Below are 21,661 nucleotides of genomic sequence, written 5' to 3' on the forward strand. Positions count from 1 at the left end.
TTGTGTCCTTACACGTTCGGTTTCCATAATTGTAATTTATCGCGATAAAAGAAAAATTCCCGTGAAATCCATCAAGCCCCATCGCAATGGATTTACCGATAAAGTGTCTTTTGGATTTATGCTATATGATTCGTTTAGCAAAACGACCAAAACCAAATGACCGTTCACTAAACAAAACAATAGTTCGTAAATTGCGTTTTTATTATTATCAAAATTAAACGTACATACCACTAAATGGTGTCGCTTTACACAAGTGGAAAATTTCTTCTGAGCGCGCAGCGCAACCAACAACTTCATTCATTTCATGGAGCCAAATTTATTGCAGCTCTTAAATTGCTCGAGCATAAAATTGCCACGCGAAATGCATTTTGGAGTGCCAAATATAATAAAAAAAGAGTACTGTTTTGGTGTGCGCCTGCTTAAATTTCGTTGTCAAACATGCATGTAATGTACACGAAGAGGTTTATCAACGAAAAGGCGGGCGCTTCGCCAAAACAAAACGCAATAAATATATTCCGTTTTCTTTTACATTGTGTATTATTCGATTATTGTATTTGTTTTGGCATGAACAAGAGTGAACCTGAGCGCCTTTAACAATTGGATTCGCCGCTTGGTCGAATTGATTTATGTAAATTTCATAAATTTCAATTTATCGATCAATTTTAGACAATTTATTACGATTCCTTGTACCTTTTTTCATAGCTCGATGTAGGTATGTATCTAAAACAAGATTAAGTGTACAAGTTTTTAGATATATTACCTGGCTTAGATACAATTGCTTCAATCAAAATATTAGACAATAATTCGTGATCGATTGTAATAACACACATGTGGATCAATCAAATTGATTTTATGACATTCAAAATGGCTAAATAACTCAATTCGAATAAATGTTTAATGGGATTGGTTTTTTTAGGACACCATTCACTGACGAAAAACACTCAATTTGTCTTGTTGAATCGTTTTGTTTAAAATCTTGGTGCCACACGCGATGCTTTGGTATTGATTAAATTCAGTAGCCCAGACCATTTTTGTCAATGACCATTCTTTTCAAAGAAATCAATTAACGAAGACTCATTCAGGTGAATCGTCTGTTCTCTTTGACAAATTGATTACAAAAAAAAACGTCCAATAATTTTTTTGAGAAAAAATCCATTCTTAATCAAGATGAAATTGTTCATATTCAGAAAGTTGAACACGATAAACTGATTCAAACTCCATAATCGTTGTTATTGTTGAAATGATCAAGCTCCCTGCAGCATTACCATTGAAATTCCATTGTCTTTTATGCACAGAAATAGTTGTTGGCAATAACATTTTTATTCAAAGTGTTAAAACGAAATCGATGCTCCGGTGACATGGGTTCATTGTGATTTACTTGGAATTAGAGAGAAAAAAACAATGATTGTGGCACAGCACAAGGCACACACAAGGAATGGAAAATTGTGCATTGTTTGTACTAGTTCGTGATCAGATAGCCTATGGCAATGGATAGTTTTGCATTGTTAAAAGCGCATTTGCCAAATGCTTACTTTGCCCGGCAGTTACTTGTTTGAAAGCATAATACAACAGAAATTTGGTGTTCAATTGGTGACTTCAAAATCATATCGAATCAAGCGCTTGTTTGCAAACACACTCGATATATAAATAATCCACATTTTCAAATGCAGAGGTTAAACGAAGGGCATCAATTTATAGCTATTTCATTGCGAAATTGTGAGAACTCAATTCCATTCGCCACAACGAATTCATTCTCCCAAGAAAAGCGACCAAACAAAACAGTGTTCAAAACGGCGACGAGAGCCTTTCTTTAAATTGATATTAACGAGATCGATTGGCATTATTGTAATTGGCCATGAAGTTTGTCATTAATTGAAAAATTACTGTCACATTGTCATCAAGCAATTCCGAAAGGTTTCCATCGATGCGCAACGATTCTCTCGATTTTATGTCATAAAAGTTTACTACCGAAATACACGAAACGTGTATACAAGTGTTAATTTTGGTTTACGTAGGCGCTGTGCTGATCGATAAAACCAATCTCTGCTTTTCGGGCGACCGACCAATCTTCAGACTCTTTTTTTATCTCGCTTTCAATGTGTGCCTCTGTACCCGCTGCTTTGTAAAATACAAAAAAATGAATCGCCAAAAATAACGTGTGTATCAAAAGAAGTGCTAACAAAACGCGCTATCGAATTGGATACGATTTACCTTTTCACCGCAATCAACATAAAACCACAAACACAAAAAAAAAATCAATCACGCCTTCTCCAAAATAAGCATTTTGCGTCACTTTTAATTTTGAGTTACTTTGGCACTTTTAATGTAAATTTTTATATCCAATCGAATGGTGGATTTTTATACGCCGTAATTATGTGCCATTATTAAATTACTACATGTGTCGATTGTAATCGGCCATGTTATTTCTTTTTTTTTTTTTTTTTGGTTGCTTTAGTGTTATTTTCATGTGGAAATACGTTCACGCTTACAAACCATATTAAACTGACCAAAAATGAATTTTACCCAATTATCGATTCGTGTCATTTTATTTTATGAACTTGGATGCTATTCCCATTGTGCAATGCATTTCGGCTCAAATCTAATTAAGCAAGAATGAGGTTGAATTATTTATCGATACACTTTACAATGCAACATTGCTGCACTTGCTAGAGAATCACATTCGAACATAAACAATTTTCGCACAATGTTCGAGAAATGAAATGATTGACGACTCCCAATTTTTATCGATGAATTTCGATTAAAACAATTTCATATCAATGCAAGTCATATTTATCGAAATAATAAAAAGTTTTTTTAATGAAGCCAAAAAGATTACTCTCATTGCTACAATGTAAAAAAAACGCCTGCAAGTTGACTAATGTCTATATACAAAGACGAAGTAAAATTGGTGAGAGTCCATGATATATCGTAACCAAACTGTGGTAGATTTAATCTTTTTTTATGAAAAGCAATTAACTTTATTCGATTTAACCACTTCTAAATCTTAAATTAAATTCTACTTAATTACCTTTAACAGACAGAAATAGCTCTAGTCGTTTATTAAATTTCTTTTCCTTTTTGACTAAATTCGAAAACGGTATTACTTTTTCCCGTGATTTCTGTTTCATGTGATTTTAAAGGGCATTCTAGTAAAGTGGTTACAACTAGGGTTACAACAAATCTCTCTCACTTGATTTCGAAATAAACAAAGAAAAAAGCGCTCTGTTTAATAACAATAAAATGAAGAAAACTTTTTTTGGATAATTTGAATTTTAACGAATAAGATTCCATAGAATATTTATTATGAATTTCGAACAGAAATTTCGTTACATTTGTTTGATTAACACTTATTAGCACTGAGTACAGTGTTTTGTGATCAAAATATTTTTAGTAGATATAAATTCATGTCATAATACAAAATAATGTTTGCAATGGAATATTTCTTTTCGATATTTGTTAAAAAAATTTAAAAAAATTGCTCAGTTGATACGCCGCACCCTCTAGCGTGAACCAAGCGAAACTATAATGTTGAAAGTTTATCACAAACATAGACATATGTATTCAAATACATAATATATTCACTTTCTACTTTTTTTTCGTTATATCATATGTTCCATGTAATAAACACGGTTGAAATATATATTATATGTATGGATTTTAGAAATCAAAATAAATGGAATGGAATTCAAATGGAGCTAAAAGTGAAAATTAAATTATTTATGTATGTAAAAATTAGAGATGGATTTTGGGTAAAATGATTGAAAAAACTGAAAACCATCATCATTTTAAAATTAGAATAACAAAGCTATATTTGAATATCCTGTGGATTGTACAAAAAAATGTTGACATAAAAACTCCCTCCCAATAAAATCAAAGAAGAAATTACACGAAAAGCTTGTAATTTGCCACAATAATTACATAAAAACGTAATCCGATTATCTATACGCAATATTTGTAAAAGGATACGTCTGGTATATTTTAAGATTTCAGAAAAATATCTTTAAAGCACATTATCGAATTCAATTGAATTGTTTTCTTTAAAGTGAAGCCACCCGAAAAAACATTTGTGCGCGCGATGTCTGTTTAGGATTATTCTTTTATATTGGAATTGATTGGTGTGTGCGTGGGTGTGTAGGCCACAGAATTTCTCAGTAATTGATTTCTTATCAATTCGATCAATTCCTTTCTACTATCTTAAAATATCAATTTATTTTCGGTGTGTGTATTGTTATCATTGAAATCGTTTTCTTCGTATTTAAGCTGCAAATGTTTATTGATTTAAGTTGATTAAAATTGGTCGTTGTGGTGGATTGAGAAATAGAAATATATCGTGGGCCTCTTTAATTCTGGACATTTGGAAGAGTTGGGGCTGAGGCATAAACCGGATATCGCGGAGCAAAATCATTCTGGCCACCAGAAACTCGAGTATGTTGTGAATCATTTTTGTCCACAATATTGGCACGATATTCGGACTCGCCGTAGGATGGTGGTGCTAATTGAAGATACAAGTAAATATCGGGGTTTTTTTCTTCTTCAATGAATTGTGTAAACAATACTTACGAATTGATGGGTAGAGATTCCAACCAACTGCGTCACCTGGACTACTCGGACTAACTGGCTGTGTGGGTGCCTGTGATGGATCTTGGATTGGAACCGTTGGTTGTTGTTGTGGCACATCTTTATTGGGCAACTGAGTGGTTGCCAGTGGGATCGTTCCCAAGGTTATCGGCAATTTGCCCTCTAAGTCGCGATGAGCACCCGATACATTCAACTCAATCTTATGCGATAAACAATTACGAAATTATTAATTAGATAGATTTTCAAGGTAAATAAGATAACCGAAACGAAAAAAAAAAACAATTCTTAAGAAATGTGGCATTTAATCCTCCTTCTCAATTTCTTTTACAGTTACCTTCAATTCATAATCCAAATCAATGATGCCGCAGTTAATCAAATTGGATGGTGGCAATGGTGGAATTTCAATGTTTTGCTGCCAATTCTTGGAACTGTGCTCTTCAACTGGACCGACAGAAATTTCAGAAATTGTTGTTTTCTCTTTTTTCAAATCACGGCGGGGATGATTTGTTTTGAAAACGACAGTTTTACGTAGAATTACGCGTAATCGCTCGACCTTTACATTGCTCGCTGTTTTGTAAACCACAAAAAAAAAAAATGAAACGCTAAAAATAGCTTATCTTTCAAAAGAAATGCTAACAAAATTTAGATTTACCGTTGGTAATATCGGCTGTAATTGGAATTGATTGGCCAGGAACATAGCCTATTTTTTGTTTTTGTTGTCAAGAGAAATTAATATGATATTATTTAAGATCAGACTTTTTTTTCTAAATATATTTTACCTCCACACGGAATAATCACTTCTGCTTTTAATGGGCCCGATTTGCAGCAAAAACAACAGAATGATTTTTCGAGATTCAACGCCATTGGCTCCTACACAAGTAGATTTAAAAATTGAATCGTCATAAAAACCAATCGGATTATATTTAAAAATATTGGTTTACCTTGAGACGAGCATTTTGATTCAAATCCAATGGTGAAATGATGGTGAAAGCCATTTTCGTGTCCTGATCGAATTTCCATGGACGATCTAGTGTTACTTTTATGGTGTAACGGACATGACCGAATTCACCTTTTTATAATGAAATCGAAACAAACAAACCCATCAAAAGAAACATAAACTCTCAGAGTAAATAAATGTTAATCCTAAAAACAATACCTTCGTATGATGATGGAAGATTTCCAGGTAAAACGCACGAAAATGGATAAGTATGTTCACCAGACGGCAAATTAATTTCCGATCCATTTTTGGCTCCCAACAAATAATAATGGTTTTCAAAATATTCTTCATGGCCGGTTAATTCTTCAGTTTCGTCAACCTCTTTACCTGATTGAGATAATCACAAATGAAACAAAAAAAAATGACGCGTTAAGAAAATACGATGGAAGATTGTGAGTGAAAGAAATTTACCTTGATCATCGCGAACTTTTTTTGTCTCACTCCATTTTGTATTTGCTTCACCGAGAAAACGAACGATGATGCCTGAAAGCAATAGAAAAGCAAGACAATTTCTATTATTATTAAGCAAAAAAGCGGAAAAATGTTGTAAATAACGAGGCTATTTTTGTTTTTGTTGTCGAAGGAAATTAATATAAGATTCTTTAAGATCAGACAATTTTTTCTACCCACCATATATTACTTGCAACTGAATAACTTGCATTAAATAAATATTTCTATGTACTGCGTATTAGATGCCTGATGAATTCAAGACAATTAATGACACTTTTTTTTTGCTTTTGCAAAATGTTCATTATTGTTTTTGAATGTGCCATATGAAATGAATACAGAATGGCGTGACTTGTATCTAACCAAAAGAACTTAATAAAAATTCATCAAAAATATATATATTGATATTGGTTTTTCCATTGAAACCATTTGGCAGGAATTCCATCCCTCCATCACACTATAAATTCACCAATCGAATGCGAGAGCAGTCCAATTTGTCATTATACTTGGAATTGACTGGTTATAAACGGCGATATTGAATTGTGAAACTCGAAAGTGAAATAAAATGAAAACAAGTCTGTTAACAATAGCGGTGATTGTGTGCACCACAATCGATCGATCACAGGGTAGACTAATGGAGTTTTCAAACATGTTTTCAACATTTTTTAGTCCAATGCCAAGTGTTCAAAGCGGTTAGTTTCGAATTTCTTAAAAGCGCTTATAATTTGGATAAATTAAATATTTTTAATTATTTTTAGTGTTTCAAACGGTTTGCGATGCTGACATGCATGCATGCATTCAAAGGGGATCATCATTGGCGATGAGCAGTGAACAATCAAGCACATCTACCTATTACAATTTGTGCACCGGTTCATCTAAATTTGTTGACGGGGAAGAGATTCCATTGGTCGAAGTACGTGATCGAAGTAATCAATTGATTGCATCCGTTATTCCGGGCACATATATGGTGAATGGCAAAAATGTGAAAGCATGGGATTTGAGAAAATATACGATGGGCAATTATGACTTGAAAGCTAGCCCACCTACCGATTGTGCCATTCTCACATATTACTCCGGATTTCAAGTGGACAACGACAATTCATTTGACAGTTTCTTTTAAATCTATTCAACACCCATTTTATACAGGAAATATGCTGATTCTTTTTGGCACAATTTTATTATGTGATTCTTGATGAAAACAAAAACGAAACACTGATATTTATAAATATCATTTCTCATGCAATGAATAGATCGAGAACTTGAAATACATCGCTTTTAATTGAAATAATTTGCCACAATAGAAACCGAAAATATTAAAAAAAAGACACATTTTATTTCAAATTAAAACATTCTTTTCACCCCAAGTTCTGGATTGCATGGGAAAATACAGAAAACACACATGTATATTTAATCAAAAATGAAGTCTGTTTTTAAACATGTCGTGTAATTTATCAGTAAATAAACCGCATCTGAGTCACCATCAACAAAAAAAAACAAAAAACAATTGAATTTTATATCTTAACAATCTGATGACCGTCACTTTTTACAACTGTACTTTTATACTTTTTCTAAGGTCTTTTTAAATTCTATTTTTGCGATCGAAAAATTCGACATTTTAAATTTGTTCAACACTAAAAAAAATAAATCCAAAAATTGTTACCTCTAATGTTTTTCGGCGAGTTGAGTTGCAGTTTGACTTGACCATTTAGCGTCTGACCTGCATAGTATGTATTCCATGGATTGTCCAACGTAATTTCACAATTTTGCAAACCCATTGTTAATTTGTTCACACAATTTTTTGTTGTTGTTCAATTGTAGGAAAAAAAAACTTATCGAAATTGGAAGAGCCTTGAATGTAAAATGAAACGGGCACCTTGCTTGACTGGAGTATTGGTTTGAAATGCCGATGTTTGCGCTGAATAAAAAAGAATGTTGTCTCGTTGTTTGTTATGCCACACAGTTATATATACTATTTATATATTCGTATTTGATAAATGTATTTTATGACGTCATCACTCGTATGCCGACGCAACACTGAACATCCCAACTTCGGTGATCTGTAAAAACGCACGCATTGAAATTCTTATGTCAAAAAGTAATACATACCAAAACATAATACTATTGGACAAAATGAAATTATATCATAATCAATATATATACATAGTATGTAATGAATCAACGAGCGAAGAAGTGTCAGCTGATTAGATGTGGATGCTAAGCGATTCTTATTGGAATGGCATACAAAATTTTCCACTTATGCAAACGCATTAAACAAATGACACATAGACATTTATTCAAAATATACAAAATTTAATAGAATTGTCACATTATTTTAGCGACAAAAATATCATGCCAAAATCAATGTCTATTTTTATGCACCACCAACAATTATGTTGCACGAAATATTTACACTTGAAATATAATCTGTCAAACTCAGATGAGAATTACTTCCGAATGAAATCGATGTGAAAACATAGTTTCAATAACCAAACTTACAATTTATTGATTCGTATAATATAAAAACAATGAAGAGGAAAAAAAACACACACCCAATCGGTACAAAAAGATGAACAAAAAAAAAACACAAAAACCTAGGTTGAATAGGAAGGTAAATGTCTACCAATTCTGAAGGCACACTGAAGCGAATTTGTATTGTTGAACGAGTTGATTTTGAAATTCGTATTGAAAGTGTTTTCTAAAAAGAGCACTAATGTTTGTGCCGCACATACACACTATCTCGCCTTTTTTTCTGTTTTAAATAACATACTGTTTATGTGTATGTCAAGTCGAAAGCATTCCTATAGATCGCACACATAAACGCGTCTGTTGCTACCGCATTGAGTGAAACGTCAAATACAAAAGCGTTGCGTTGTCAACGCACATGTCTATTCTGTGGTTTTCGATGCGGCAATTTGCCAGCTTTGCACCGGCCCAACAAATATTCGTGGAATGCGAATGATATTAACGTCGATACATATATAGGTTAATTTTAAATTATGCGCTATGCTATACACACAAATATATACGACGTAGACAGAATTTTTTGCTCACGCATATTCAATTTATATTAATTGTCAATTGTATATTGTCTTGACCTTTTGATTATTCATTGCTATTCACTGTTATGAGGATTTCTTCGATGCTAATTTTGATTTGAAAATTATCGTTGATTGAGTGAATCAACAGATGAATTTCGTCACCGAAAAATCGTCTTTTCGAAGAATTGATTTCATGAATCATAAAATAGCCTTTTTTCGTTATAAGTTGGGAAAAATCGCTTATTTTGTTCAAAAGAATGTAAACAAAAATTATAGATTGTACGGAAAATGCCTGACAAAGTGTGTGTTGAGCACAAATGCCGCCATATTCATAAGTCTTAAAATCTGAAACGAAATATGCAAGTGTATTGAAATGTTGCCACTCACTCTGAAACCCTTTTGATGTTGCCGTTCTCTTTCCTCCAATGCACTTCAGGGTGCACACAGCATTGTCCGTTATACCGATTTCGAATACAGTGGTAGATCGCATCACCCAAACGATAATCTCGTTCATTTGGACGCCATATTCAAAAGTGTGCACACCGAGTCGACATTTTCACGTGTTTTTTGTTGCGCAATTATTTCGATACCAAATTTTTTGTCGATCAATTTCTGGTATATAATTTGATTAAAGTGTATTTCAAATACAATCGAAGATGTTACCGAAAAGATACCTACCGGTAACGCATGAATGTGCAGTTTGTGCAAAATTGGCTGATTTAAGTTGTGAACGGTGCGGAGAAACATATTGCTCAAAAATGTGTCAAGTCAGCGATTGGCGAGAACATCGTCGAATTTGCATGCCAATCCCGTAAGTTTCTTAGAATTCAAATCATTTTTTTTTTCGTTGCATCAAAAATAGTCATGCTAAAAAAAATGTGTTTTGATCTTAAACAGTCGACTTTTGCACCGAACGGATATCAGTAATGTACAACAATTACCAATGATGAATCGAATGTTGATGGCATCAAATGTCAATGTAAGCGCACACAGTTATGATGCAACCGATGCTTTTGCTAGTGTATCAGAAAGTTCCGTACAAGGTGATTGTGGTCAAATGACAAAGGAGGAAGTGGCAAAGTTGACAAAAAATCTGAACCAAATGGATATTAATGGTGCGGCAAAAGTCCAATCGAATTTGATGAAAACGAAATCATCAGGTATTAATGAGGTTATGAGCACACCACCCACCACGCCAACCAAATCCACCACCGGAACGGTCATCAAAAATACCGTCAGAACGATTGATGAAAACGAAAATATCACAACGGTAAATACGGTGAAACCAGTCGAAACGGCATCAGTCACACCTATTGAAACCACACCAAAAGCGGTTATTGTTCCACCACCGAAAAAGCAAAAAAATTTCAAACCATCGGTTCATGCAATCACACCAAAAATCAATGTCGTCATTGTTCACGTTGAAAGCCATCATACGGTCTACGTTGTACCAAAATGTATGCTTGACCAATGGAATAAATTGATCCAACGTGTAAATCAATATGCTAGTGAAGCAAAAGCTCTATCAAAACCACCTGAACAAGGTTACATTGTATTGGCCAAACCAAAATCAAGTGAACATTGGTTACGTGCCATTGTACGACGCATTCGTATGAAGGACGAAAAGGCTCAGGTTGAATTCCTCGAATATGGATTCGTCGAAGCATTTGATTTTTCTGAACTGAAATGTTTGTCCGAAGAATTGGTAAACGAACAACGTTTGGTGAATATGGTTACACTTCAGGGTATGCCAGAGAGCATGGAAAATTCCGAGGTAGCCGTTTGTCACTTGATGTCACTGCAAGAGAATGCACAAGAATTGATTGTCAAACAAATGGATTTGATCGAAAAAACAAATATTTCCATTCATTGCCGTGCAATACTCATCGATGCGGTAACATACACTGTGCTCAATGAAACACTCAAAGAACTGGGCACCGTTGAACAACAAAAAAAGGTGGAAAACATCGACATTCCAGCCGAAGCACCGAAAATGCCCGTCCGAAAGGTATAACTACACATACATGTTTTTTTTTTTAATAACAATGAATGATATTTTGATTTGATTTGTTTACAATTAGCAAATGGAATATAAAGGTTTCTCCGGCAAAAACGTGCAATTGTTCATACTCGACAATAGTTTAATGCATATTGGCTGCTTCAGTGCTATTAAAGCATCTGATGTAAATTTGCTCACCGAAAATGATAACCTCATAAATGACCGTGCAGCTGAATTCGAAGGAGGATTACCATTCTGCCCAACGTGAGCGTCCAAAAAAAGACAATTTTTCTAACAAAGACAAATTCAAATATTTTTTATTTGGATTCTTTTTTAGTGATCACGAGGTATGTTTGGCGAAATGCTTGGAAGATGATCGTTGGTATCGTGCAATCTCCCAATCAAAAACCAGCGAAGGAAAATACAATCTGTTGTACATTGATTATGGAAGCATGGAAACCGTGCAGAAGGAACGGATTCGCGAATTGGAGGAGGCATATTTCTTCCCGTGCATAACATCATTGTGTTTCATTGACGGTAAGAAATTGAATCATGTTTAATGTGGACAAAGTTTTAAGAAAAATTCTCACAAAAAATCCATATCATTTTTAGGTTTACCGAATGAACTTCAACCGAAGCAGGTCAGCCGATTGAAGGCATTGATTGAGCCATACAAGAATATGGTTTTCAATGAGGTCATTTACACCGGCGAAGACGCATTGGTCAAAGCTGATAAAATCATTCAAACTCTGAAAGCCGAAGGCCTACTTTAGACCGAACAACACATCAAAACAATTTAACCATTTTTGACAATATTTACTTTATTTTACATATTTGATTACATTTCTTTCAAAATCAATTCACCTAATTAAGCAATTCAAGGTGCGTTTGGAAAAATGAAAAAATTAAGAATACAACTTAACCAAACGCATGTTGAATTGAAAGCCATGCCTAGTTCTATGTCATACACTGAATCTAATGTTCTTGAGCATTTATAGTATTCAATCAGTATTTTCAAAATCTAAACATAAAATTAGAACGAATGAAACATTCACTTTAATTCCTGCCAATGGGAAATGAATAAAAAAATATTACGCAACTAATGTAAAACGAGATGTTTCGTTAAATCAACAGTTTTGTTCTGAGTTCAATAAAACTATAAAATTATCCAATGTAAAAAATAACAGTATTTTAATGTCATTAACATGATCAGCAATATTTCATTTTTGATTATTATTTATTGTATTCATCTCAAATTTTATTCGACGTTTCTTGTAATGGAGATGAGGTTGCATAATTCATTTGTGTTGGAAAGCATGCTTGTTGATACGATGGTGGTCGATCTGGTGAATTCACAATGAATTGCGAAACTGGTCGAATCGGCGAGCCTGCGTTGAAGTCCGGCGGCGGAGCGGTTGGTTGTTGATATGGTATGTTTGCGAATGAATTGTGTGACAAAAGTGAAAGTCGATTGAGTTGTGACTCCATTGATTCATTTGGTAGAAAGCCAATTATCGGACTTGGATACATTCGTAACTGAATTGAAGATCTATCGCTTAATTGTAAATTTTGGTTTTGTGATAAATTCATCTCTTGGCTTAGGTTTGGGAATATTGAACCAACATCTACTTGTGTTCCCATTGCACCCAAAATAAATGGCGTTTCGTTTGGTAAATTTGGTGCATTGCATATGGTGAGTGGCCGGCTATTGATGGTATGTGGTATTGTGCCAATGGTGATTGGAGTTGTGATGACTAGACTTTTATGGATGCCGCCAATTTTTGCCTCAACTTTCACTTCATATTTTATCAAAATTAAACGGCTAATCGATTTATCTTGTGTTGGTGGTAGATTTTCCGGCACATCAATGACTAGATCATTTTCCATTTCTGATTGTTTGCAAATGCCATCGATTTCCTTCTTCAACAAACGTTTGTTTTCCGTTTTAATTCGTTCACTCGGTGCAGTGCTATGGTATTCAATGATTTGATTCAAGTAGTATTTCACTTTTTCAACGTTTATTTTACTGGAATTGCACACTGTTGCCTATATAGCAGAAAAATGCAAACAATTATTTTAAAAAAAGTTTCAAATTGATTTTGCAATAAAAATGTTAATCGATCCGAGTCACAAAAAAAAACAATTACCTTAATTAGAATTTTATCTCCGAGCACAAATCCACGCTTTGGTATTGAAACATGTAAACTGATTGGACCTGAACTGGTTAGATATCCGTAATTTTTCGTCAATTGAAGTTCAAACGGTTGCAGCGTGTCTGGTATAAAATTCAAATTTACGGATCGAATAATGTGCAATGGAATTTTCTGCTTCTCATTGAACCATCGTTTGTCAACCACAAACTTCATTTTATACTTGATTTCACCACAGTCACTCGCAAACGTAGATGGTAAATCCGTTTTTAATTCGAATGAAAATCGATAGCTTCTTTCCGGCGTGAAAAAGCCACCTAAATATAGATTTAAAAAAAAATATCAATAATTATTATCTGAGTCACAAAAAAAACAATTCAATTCAATCATAATTGATGCATTGTAAAGTTCATTCTGACAATAAAGCAGTGCCAAGGTTTGATGTAATATAAGAAATCATGTATGTACACGAGCGGTAAGTCAGTGACTCACATTCATAAACGAGTTTTGCATTTCTCTTTGTTTCTTCCCAATGTTTAGATAGTTTGTGTGGTTTACACCGTTTGCACAACGAATGCGTCATCGATTTCAAACAAATGTTCATGCTTACCGCCTTTTGAGCCGATGATATATTTAACTGGAGCCAAGTGTTCTTCTCTTCCATAATATCTGGAATCGGATGTTTCTTTCTTGCCTTCAACTGGTTTCGATTCGCGAATTAAAAGTTCGGTCCAGCCAACTCTGCTGGTGCCAATGAAGTGGAAAAATACACCTATTGAACAAATATTCAACATTTAAATATGGCACAAACACAAATTTTCTTACTATGAAAATTCTTTCGAGTTTAATCCAAGTATCTGATAAACACTTTTATGGTCCAATTTTTTTTAATTATAATTTCGGAGGCCAACCCATACATGGGATGGATGAACTTGAATTTCTGACCGATAATAATATAAATAATTCTTTTTTACCTTTAAGAGAACAAAGGTAGCATTTTTATGAATTACTTTTATATGACTTTGATGTATAGCACGACACTCCCAAGTACGTTTTATCATTCTTTTTTTACCTGTTTTTGCACTGAAATATGACGCCACTTGAAAATGGCTTTGTGAGCGTAAAAAACCCACAATACAAACTTACCACGAATTTCTGTGTAATTCTCTGGGAAAAATATGGTACCATGAATTGTGTGTGATGAATGATATGTATTATTGGCATGGTCCAATACGATTTTAAGTTTATCCGTTTTTTGATCGACCGATAACTCCATCGTTGATTCTTGTTCAATCGTTGATTTTTCTTGGAATTTCATTTCAATTGTCAATTCACAAAAAAAAAAAAATTAAATGCGCAATTCGCAATCACAACTTTAACCATTCACAGGCGACCAACGACTAATAAAGAAATTAATTTAACAACTGCTCTGGAGCTGAGACCGAGTGTCCGTCGCTATTGCACGCGTGAACAACTAAATTACTAGATAAATAAGGCGTTCGATTACAGATCATATGCATAAATAACAAATGATACACAACAACAAATCTAAAAATAAATACATTCACAGTCCAAGCACACCATTTTTTATGTCGCTTTGAACGCACATCAGTCGTACATATGTTGAATGTAGGTAAAATATTATAAGAAAGCAAGAGAGGGAGTAAAAAAAAAGATTGTGTTGGTGGCCTGAACAACTTCACAGTAGCTTGATGAGAAAAATAAGACGACAGAAAACCCGAAATCACAACGACACATTCAGTTCAATCGAAGTGTGTGTATGCTTTATGTGGACAACGAAACACAGTTAATTTTACATATTAATAACGTTATGTCTCGAATAAAAATCAACGTAATATACATAACAAACAAAATACGTAGAAAGTATCGAGCAGCTGTTTTATTGCACACCATAGCACTAGTATATATCCAAATACCGGACTTTCGACGTTAATTATTGCAATTCAACCGAAATTTACGTCGAAATAACAGTAATTATTTGTTTTGTTGTTTCTAGCGCTTTTTTCCATTGCAATAAGTAAAGATGATATACTCTGTCAGTAAACACAACACTTACGGTTGTTTGTCCAAAACAAAAACCAGAACTATTTTTATATGCACATTATAAACTTTCTGTGTGTCTTATTCCAAGTCATTCTTTTGTAAGAATCTCTGCTACTATTTAGAAGAAATGCAATAAGAAAAAAAACATATTTTTTATTTTTCTGTACAAATTTTATTTAATTCATTTTTAAAACGAAAAAAAGGAAGTCCTCTTTTAAATTGATTTGACGCTAAGCAAAACGCAATAAGCAGAAATATTTTTAAATTCTACAATTGTCTTTCCCTAAATGTCTAACACAAAATTTCACTATTTTATTTTGGCATATACCAGATTTTCAAATAGCATAAAAAAAGGCAGTTTCATTTAATTTCAATCGTTCACTCTTATTCCAATTTGTCATGGATGAAATAATAAATGTAGAACTGCATTTTTTGTTTCTTTTTCTTTGCAAAAAATTCAATGTTTAATTGAACAAAAAAATAAAAATTAAATTAAAAAAATTCAAAAAGTTTTAACAAAAAATAAAAATAATACGTACAATAATGGTTTGATGAAATTCTTATGGATGAAACACAATTTGATTAAGCGATTTGTAATGACAAAAATGAAATCATAAAAAAATTAGTCTTTGAATTCATGGACTTTTACATGTATTTGCGCTTGATATGATGAAATGTCGTGATCTTTCTTTTTTCTTTTCTTTTCACTCGATTTGGCGAGTATATTTTTCAATAAAAAACGAGTATTCAACTTATCGTTGTTTAAAACGGTTTTGTGGGAGTTCAATTTATCGATCGATATCAAATTGTGAAATAGATCGATTCATGTAAAGAACTTTGATTATCTTAAATTACAATTTTGCGCTTGCAAATGATATGGGGTTAAATGTGACAAATTTATATGGCAAGAGATCAACTCATGTACCACAGTGATGCTAGAACGTTTTTAATATGGAAGCGTGTAGTTTAAGTGTTAAGGTCGCTAAGTATTTTAAATATAATTCTGTTCAAAATACAATATTGTTCACTATGGTCATTGAATAAAAAAAAACGAAACGATACCAAGAACTTATAAATGATCATAACTTGGCTACAATGTATAAATATCATTTAAATATATGGTCATACATTTGTGTAACTATATTCGCTAAGCAAGTACTGTTCTATTCTCTTTTTTTTGCTATATTAACTGGACTCTTTTCTCTCTTTCTCTCTCTTTCTCTCTCTAGTTGAGAAGGGAAAAGTTGCAGAAAATCACTATTTTCATTTGGTTCTAATGCGTCAAATGAATAAAACGCCAAATCAATTCTCTAAATCGTATCGACATTATGTTTTTGCAATTGACGGATTGTATAGTGATGAATTGGAGAAGTTTGTTTGATTGAATGATGTAGATGGTGTGCCAAAGACGTCATCATAAGATGGCGGTGCATCCATATAAACCGAAGCTGGTCGAATTGGCGTTGAATTGAGATCCATTGGCGGTGCAGACGGTTGGAATTCACTACCCGTAGATAGGTTTTGTGTTGATGTCGATAGATTGGCATTGTGTGCTGATGCATATGATGAATTTGGCACGCTTAGCATCGACGAGGTCGATTGATCGTACATTGACGACCGCAACGATGATGCATTGCTATCACTTTGTGACGAATGAGATACTACGCGGAAGCTCGAATTTGAAGACATACTTAGGCGACGAACATCAAAATCAATCGGATATGCCGATGGTAATCGCACACTTAAACCGGGTGGTAAATCCGGCAGTTGTGGAAAAACTGCTTGCGGTCGATCACTTATCGAATGCGGTATATTGCCCACGGTAATAGGCACCGAAATCATGAGATTCTTATATAGTCCGCTCAGTTTAGCTTCCACTTTCAGCTCATACTTGATGTGAATCAAACGGCTTGTCTTTGAATCTTGAGTTGGTATTGTCGTTGGCACATCGATCATATGCTCATATCTCTGCTCAGTTTTCTTACTAACACCGCCCGCCTCTTTCTTTAACAATCGATGAATTTCACGTTTGACCGCCAATCCAGGTGATTTACTGTGGTAATCGACGATTTTGTTCAGTGCAAATTTCAATTTTTCAACATGCACTTTACTATGATTTGTGACAATGGCCTGTAACAGATATATATATATATAAAAAATGAAAATTGTGTGAATATATTCTTTGAGATGATAATTTACGGTGTTAATTAATTACATACCTGTATCGGTATACGTTCCCCTGAAACGTAACCACATTTTTGCAAGTAAATGTGCAAACTTATCGGACCAGAACCAATGTATCCAATAGTTCTGGTTAATTGATGTTCAAACGGTCGCAGAGTGCTCAGCGAATGGTTCAAATTCACTGTTTGAACAATATTCAATACAATTGTTTGCTTTTCATCAAATTTCCATGGTTTGTCAACCACAAATTCCATTTTGTATTTGATTTTGCCACTACCACCGGCGAACGATGACGGCAGCTCCGTTTTTAGATTGAATGAAAAGTCATAGCTCGTTATACCTTCCGGTAATGTGAACGACGGACCTAATTGAATGACGAGAGAAAAAAAACCAATTGGAATTAATTGAATGACGAATAAAGGGTTCCTAGAAGAAACTGTCACCGCATTAATATGAATTAATTTAAATGACTAATGTATCAATTACCATTTTTCGAACCAACAATGTACATCGTTGTATTGATATACTCTTCGTTGCCAGTGCAATATGTAATGGCCGACCGCTCACCTTTGCCATCAGTTGCAACTGAATCACGTCGTAACAAATCTGACCAACGAACCTTTCCATAGCCGATGATTCGAAAATAAATTCCTACCAATGATACAAAATTGATAAAAAATAAGTTAATTTCAGATTTAATAACGGCATCAGACGTTCATTGTGTTAAATTCTTGTGTTGCAATCGCTAGCCAAAAACAATCAATTCGATTCATATCAATTAACTGTTTCTCAACGAATGAACAAATGCAACACAGTAAATATCTTTGAAAAGGGTCAGTCACCGAATTTATCATGATTTATTTATTTACAGATTTATTTACTCAATTACTACATTTCGCAATCCATGTCATATATAAAGAAAATAATGAGAACGAGAAAACTCGTTAATAGTCGTTGCATTTTTTTCGTCAATATGGTGAGCTGTCAATGCGCAATAAAAAGATTCGAAGAAGCTCGTTTGTGACTTGATTTTCATATCGAATTTTAAGTAGCCCATTTGATGACGATGATAATTTTGTGTTTGATTAAAAATGTAATCGTAGTGGTTTGAATTGTGAAACATCCGTCAATTGTGCAACGTTCAAATGAATATATCGATTGTTGATGCACTTCATTTTAATGCGCATTTGCGATGATGTAATTTTTTTTATCGAAAATTTATATTTTTATTACATTACAATCTAAATTGCTTCCAATAAATTGAGTGGGCACATGCACACACATTCCAAATGTGTATGTACATGCTGCAAAGCAGTGAAACGTGAAATTGAACTTAAATAGATGCAAACATTCTTCGAATAAATTGAATCTATCGTTGTGCAAAAGAAAGTATTTAAAGTATCATAAATGAAAATGAAACACTTTTTCAAACAGTGTACATACGGTTGAAACTTTGATTGCATGCATATAAAAACGGTGTTGAAAGAGAATGTGTGCGCAGAAGAGGAGATCGTAAAAAAAATAATGCCGAAAGAGAGAAAACAAAAACAGAACAACAAAATTGAATAAATATTTGCGGTGAATTTTTGTTTGCTTTGTGCATTTTTATTCTTGGCTTATATTATTGTTGCAAACACTTCCGATCACTTCCGATGTTTCATTCGCGTCTTGCTTTGTTTTGTTATTTCTGTGCAGTCGCAGTGAAACAAAAGATCAACTGAAACTATGCGAAAAATGTGCTTACGGATGTAAAACAAAACGGCCAAAACGGACTGATTTTTGATGACTCACCTCGAATTTTTTTCTTTTGTTTGTTTGTCAGTGTAAGAGTTCCACGGATAGTGTCTCCGCTGTAGTAGGTTCTTTCTGGATTGTCGAAAGAAATCTTAAATTTCTGATTGGTTGAATAATGGTCATCGATTGATTGAGCGGCAATCGAAAGTGATTGAAGCGATGAAGCCGGCGATGATGATGCAATTGATGCTGTTGTCGTGCTCGATTGTGATTGATCCGTTATGGACTCAACATTCACCTCGGCCGATGAATTTTCATTCGAATGTTCACTCATTTTGATTTTCACGAACAATTATTTCTACTTAATAATTTGACGGATGATGTGTGTGTGTGTGTGTGTGTGTTCTGTACGGGGTTTGCAGTCAGATAAAATGAAATACAATCAGTTTCCGTGGAGACCATCCAACTGGCGTTTTGCACAAAACAAAACCCACACTCACACGAATACTGAAATTCGCACAAAAATGAAAATTTTGTATATAATGTACAAATTGTAGCGGATCATAAAAGTTGTTGCCCTTTTCAGTCTTTATAGTTTGTACGACACTCGTTCCATTTAATCAATTAGAATGTTGTTCTTTTTATTTTTCGTCGCTACATATATAATTCGATTGAATGAAGCACATTCGCTTCGCGTTTATTTTCTCTATTGCAACACTTTCTTTCTTGACATTTTCCATTTGGCAAATACACAAACACACACAACCATTTCAATTAAAGACGATAAGTAAAATAGAACTTTGGCACGCAACTAATAAACACTTGCTCTTCGTCTTAATTTACATAAAGTGATTTTATTGGTCGTCGGTTTTTATAATCGTGATCACACTGTTGCCTATTCTATGTGTTCAATGATCATCGTCACAAAGTTCAAATGAATTTTAATCGAATCATTTCTCTAAGTCTCGCTGTAATTAAATTTAGATTTGGGTGCCAAAGTCTTCTTCAGTGATTCGAATTTGATGTGTGACAAACTACATAAGCACGAAAATCGATTTGTATAATGTTTTAAAATTCTTGGTGCAATCGAAAGCGCAGCGTTCACAAAACAATAAAAGAAAAAAAAGAAATAAACAATCACAATGCTCACAACTATTCACACGCGACGACCAACTACTATTAATAAAAAAAGCATTTCAAATGGTGTAGAACTGAAGTCAACCTAGAATTGTTGCGCGTCACACGCAAACAATCACATCGACCGAAATTTAAAACAAAGCACACACGAATGAATGAATCCACGGATTAATATCTAATTGCTAACAATTCGATGTTCGAGAAAGAGACGATTATTATGAAACCATTCACAGATTCAAGCGCAATAGTTCTTTTTTTTCGGTCACACACTTTACACACGCATTCAGTCTATTCTACATGCGAGTGTAGGCCAAGATTAAACGCAACAATTTTTTTACTTTTCTGAATGCTTTATTCTCTTTTTATTCACTCGTTATGTCAAAATATGCTATTTTATTGTGTGCGGTCGATTTTGTGCTATGTCCGATATTCTGCAAACTGGTGGTACACAAATACTGCATTCACTGGCACATTGTGTATGTTGAAAAAGATACGAGAGTGTGTGCTGTGTGGTATTGTGCCAAAAAAAGTTTTTTTCGCTTCTGTTGGTGTATGTAAATGAACACTATATATACGTCTCCTACCCAACAGAGAATATAAACAAACCATTTTTTGGTCTGACGGGCGCTGCTGCTTTGTTTCGCTTTGACAGTTCGTTGCGCTCTTCTTTGACAACTGAGCTCTATTCGAGCAACTACTTTGACAGATGTCACTTTTGCATGCACCGCATATACTGTATACATCGTATCTATTCACATTAGCTGGAATTGATTTGATTTTAAAATGTTTTCTTCTTACAATTGGATTTTTTGTGAAAGTTTTTTTTTGTTTTGTTTGAAAAATGCTGAACATATAATTTTTTCTGCCATTTTTTTACCATTTTAGGTAACTTACCAAAAATTGTGCAATTTGACTGAAATTCGATCAATCTTCTTCAAATCCGTGTATTTTTTGGTCAATCGGATTGAATAAATGCCTTGCATTTTCTTATAAGAGATGCCGCAACAATGTTTGCGCCATTGATTCAAATTCCTTTCTGAATCAAAATGGAATGGTGAAAAAGAATGACCGTTTCCATCTGTGCCATATACTACTCTCGAAAATAATTTGGCATATATATATATATATTTGGATGTGACTCAGGATTAATGGCGCGAGCCTTTTTCTACGAACTCATTGTTTCTCTGACAAAAATACCAAAAGAACGCATTTCAGCAAAAGAATTTTATCTCAAATGTTTATTTTTATTTAAAATTTACCGGCCTCAGTCAGAGCTACTGACAATGTTATTGCTTGTTTTTCACGCCGATCATTTTGTTTTGTTTTCATTTGA

At 33.8% G+C, this 21,661-nt stretch overlaps 5 protein-coding genes across 8 annotated transcripts; 2 read left to right on the forward strand and 3 right to left on the reverse strand.

Annotated features, from left to right (window-relative positions):
• Positions 1-3,783: 3,783 nt before the first annotated feature.
• LOC116339612 (arrestin domain-containing protein 17) lies at positions 3,784-8,702 on the reverse strand. 4 transcript variants are annotated; one of them, XM_031765590.1, is made up of 10 exons: positions 8,572-8,702; positions 7,683-8,079; positions 5,987-6,058; positions 5,735-5,902; positions 5,520-5,647; positions 5,358-5,448; positions 5,231-5,278; positions 4,913-5,145; positions 4,561-4,777; positions 3,784-4,492 (listed from the first exon to the last, which is right to left on the reverse strand). In XM_031765590.1, the coding sequence occupies exons 2-10, from the start codon at positions 7,795-7,797 to the stop codon at positions 4,341-4,343; spliced, it is 1,224 nt and encodes a 407-aa protein (XP_031621450.1). In that variant the 5' UTR covers positions 7,798-8,079; positions 8,572-8,702; the 3' UTR covers positions 3,784-4,340. The 4 variants fall into 4 exon arrangements, with proteins under 4 accessions (XP_031621450.1, XP_031621452.1, XP_031621451.1 ...); XM_031765592.1 differs by having other exon boundaries at positions 8,643-8,664; XM_031765591.1 differs by lacking the exon at positions 8,572-8,702 and adding an exon at positions 8,519-8,567.
• On the forward strand, positions 6,503-7,536 carry LOC116339613. The gene is made up of 2 exons (XM_031765595.1): positions 6,503-6,714; positions 6,781-7,536. Exons 1-2 carry the CDS (start codon positions 6,588-6,590, stop codon positions 7,140-7,142), a joined length of 489 nt encoding a protein of 162 aa, XP_031621455.1. The 5' UTR covers positions 6,503-6,587; the 3' UTR covers positions 7,143-7,536.
• Positions 8,703-9,586: 884 nt separating the features above from the next.
• On the forward strand, positions 9,587-12,189 carry LOC116339749 (tudor domain-containing protein 1-like). The gene is made up of 5 exons (XM_031765781.1): positions 9,587-9,871; positions 9,958-11,068; positions 11,142-11,323; positions 11,397-11,596; positions 11,672-12,189. The coding sequence occupies exons 1-5, from the start codon at positions 9,717-9,719 to the stop codon at positions 11,830-11,832; spliced, it is 1,809 nt and encodes a 602-aa protein (XP_031621641.1). The 5' UTR covers positions 9,587-9,716; the 3' UTR covers positions 11,833-12,189.
• A 34-nt stretch (positions 12,190-12,223) lies between these two features.
• Positions 12,224-14,668, reverse strand: LOC116339750. The gene is made up of 4 exons (XM_031765783.1): positions 14,356-14,668; positions 13,820-13,981; positions 13,207-13,526; positions 12,224-13,105 (listed from the first exon to the last, which is right to left on the reverse strand). Exons 1-4 carry the CDS (start codon positions 14,525-14,527, stop codon positions 12,311-12,313), a joined length of 1,449 nt encoding a protein of 482 aa, XP_031621643.1. The 5' UTR covers positions 14,528-14,668; the 3' UTR covers positions 12,224-12,310.
• Positions 14,669-15,813: 1,145 nt separating this feature from the next.
• LOC116339796 (arrestin domain-containing protein 17-like) lies at positions 15,814-20,976 on the reverse strand. Its single transcript, XM_031765846.1, has 4 exons — positions 19,249-20,976; positions 17,944-18,108; positions 17,493-17,821; positions 15,814-17,403 (listed from the first exon to the last, which is right to left on the reverse strand). Exons 1-4 carry the CDS (start codon positions 19,523-19,525, stop codon positions 16,600-16,602), a joined length of 1,575 nt encoding a protein of 524 aa, XP_031621706.1. The 5' UTR covers positions 19,526-20,976; the 3' UTR covers positions 15,814-16,599.
• Positions 20,977-21,661: the final 685 nt, after the last annotated feature.

Source organism: Contarinia nasturtii, unplaced genomic scaffold, assembly GCF_009176525.2.
Source record: "Contarinia nasturtii isolate CC-2019 unplaced genomic scaffold, AAFC_CNas_1.1 Cnas_scaffold_533, whole genome shotgun sequence".
NCBI classification, from domain to species: Eukaryota; Metazoa; Arthropoda; class Insecta; order Diptera; family Cecidomyiidae; genus Contarinia; species Contarinia nasturtii.